The sequence below is a fragment of the Panicum virgatum genome, chromosome 8K (genome assembly GCF_016808335.1).
Source record: "Panicum virgatum strain AP13 chromosome 8K, P.virgatum_v5, whole genome shotgun sequence".
Lineage (NCBI taxonomy): Eukaryota > Viridiplantae > Streptophyta > Magnoliopsida > Poales > Poaceae > Panicum > Panicum virgatum.
The window spans coordinates 29,354,008-29,356,477 of record NC_053143.1 but is presented as its reverse complement, the minus strand read 5'-3'; the positions used below and the strand labels follow the sequence as shown (position 1 = coordinate 29,356,477).

Below are 2,470 nucleotides of genomic sequence, written 5' to 3'. Positions count from 1 at the left end.
TATGTGGCACTCGGCAAAGATTCGATTTGTCGAGTGTCCAGTTTTCTGCACTCGGCAAATATTGTCTTTGCCGAGTAAATATTGTTTGCCGTGCGTTTTTTTATACACACTCGGCAAACAATCGGTTTCCGGCAGTGCTTGCAGAAGTTTTTCCGCACCTTATCATAGTTTGCTGGGATGAATAGGAACGGCAGTCCTTGAACAAATTATAGTATGACAAGATATTAGATTAGAATTTTTATGAGACAGTTTGTAACGAGTTTCTTCAATTCATATAATCATGTAGGGTAAATCTAAATTATATATACAATATCATATATTAAAAATATTATTTTAACCGTAGCAATGCACGTACCAGCACCCGTACACATATATGATCTCATCGTGTATTGCATTTATTCTTACAACAAGATGCTTCAAACAAAATTAAAAACAAGGCTGACGGATTGAGAGAGACTTACATTTTCAAGTTTGAGATTCACAATAATTAGTCACCCCGAATCCTTGGCTAATCCTGCATGGATTTGGCCGGGATTCGAGTTATTCGAAGCCCTAATGTCTTAAAGTCTTTGGCAGTGGTGGGATGCTCTGCTCGTTCCTGAAGTAGTCGCTGGGATCCACCATCGCCTTCACCGCCGCCAGCCGACGGTAGTTCCCCATGAAGTACCTCTCCGCCCACACCCTCCCGCTCGAGTACGACGACACGCCGTCCCGGCCGACGACGTTCTGGCCGAGGTCCAGGTCGCGGTAGTTGGCGAAGGCTTCCCTGGGGTTGCTGGTCGCGTACTGCCCCATGAACGCGTAGAGGCCGTCGAGCCACCCGAGCGCCGCCGCCGCCGCCGTGCCGTTGGCCTCGCCCCACCACATGGACCCGTACTGGATGTTGAACAGCACGCCGCGGCGGTGCGGGTACGGCGAGGTGGCGTTCGTGTTGCCGCCGCCGACCGCGCCGCCGTGCGGCTCCAGGATCATGAGCATGTTGCCGTTCCGGGAGAGCTGCTGCTGGAACAGGCTCTCCCAGCCGGCCCGGCCGACGGCGCGGCGCACGTAGTCGGACTTGCTCTTGAAGTAGGTGCCCAGGGAGTTGGTCCGGTTGAGGAGACCCTCCGCCGGCGTGCCGGTGTTGCCGAAGTAGATGAACGCCATGGCGCGCAGCCAGCTCATCTCGTTGCAGTCGGCCGCCGTCATGCCGAGCTCCGGGAAGACGCCGCCCACCGTGCGGATGAGGTCGGAGCACCGCCCGAGGTAGAGGGTCTGGAACAAGGCGTGCCGCTCCTGCAGGGCGACCCGGATGGTGAGGTCCGCCGGGAGGGAGGGGGCGAGGATGGTCGTCTCCCACTTGGCGAGGAGGTCGGCGACGCCCTGCTCCATCGTGCGGAGGTTGTTGGCCACCGTCACCGTCGGCGGGACCCGGGAGAGCTTCAGCCGCCACGCCACCACGACGCCGAAGCTCTCGCCGCCGCCGCCGCGGATGGCCCAGAAGAGGTCCTCCCCCATGGCGGCCCGGTCGAGGACGTCGCCGTCGGCGTTCACGATCCTGGCGTCGAGGACGTTGTCGCCCCCGACGCCGTACTTGCGCATCGTCAGGCCGATGCCGCCGCCGCTGACGAAGCCGCTGACGCCGACCGTCGCGCACACGCCGCCCGGGAACAGGAACCCCGGGTTAGCCGTGCCGACGGCGTAGTAGAGCTCGCCCAGCGTCGCGCCGGCGTCCGCCCACGCGCTGGCCTCCCCGGGCACGACACGCACGCCGCGGAGCCTGGCGAGGTCGAGCACCGCGAACACCTCCGGCCGGACGGAGCGGTAGGAGAGGCCCTCGTAGTCGTGCCCGCCGCTGCGCACGCGGAGGCGCACGCCGTGCCAGCGGCCGCAGCGCACGGCGGCCTGGACGTGGGGGACGCTGGACGCCGTGACGATGCACAGCGGCCGCACCGTGGTGTTGGTCAGGAACTTGGGGTTCTGCACGGAGGACTCCAGCACGGACGTGAAGCCGCTCGAGCTCTGCTGGTACACCAGCTCGCTCGGCAGCATCGCCGAGAGGCATTGGAGGAAGGAATCGGGGGAGGCTGATGAAGTGAGGAAGGCGTTGCCGCACAGGAAGCAGCACAGGATGGCCACAGCTAGTGCCATTGTTTCGGAAGAATCTGCCATTTGGGCAAGCTTGGGTTTGGATGCTGCTATTGGTTGCATTGGCTCTATATATAGCAGTATACCTAGTATGTAGTAGTGTGCTGCTCAGCACTTTAAACAAGAGAACATATCTAATGAAAACCACAACTTTTTTGAAAACCCGTGCAAACCACGGCATAAAAAGTCATCTAAATTCATGAAAAAAGTACACATGTAGATGATATGATGATACACAACCTTGTAAAATATCTTGTCCCAACTAACTTCAATATGATGATACACAACCTTATAAAATATCTTGTCCAAACTAGGTTGTGTATCATCATATTATCTACATGTG

At 57.7% G+C, this 2,470-nt stretch overlaps 1 protein-coding gene across 1 annotated transcript; it reads right to left on the bottom strand.

Annotated features, from left to right (window-relative positions):
* Positions 1–374: 374 nt before the first annotated feature.
* On the bottom strand, positions 375–2,151 carry LOC120646247 (berberine bridge enzyme-like Cyn d 4). The gene has a single exon (XM_039922909.1). The coding sequence runs from the start codon at positions 2,149–2,151 to the stop codon at positions 553–555; it is 1,599 nt and encodes a 532-aa protein (XP_039778843.1). The 3' UTR covers positions 375–552.
* Between the last annotated feature and the right edge of the window lie 319 nt (positions 2,152–2,470).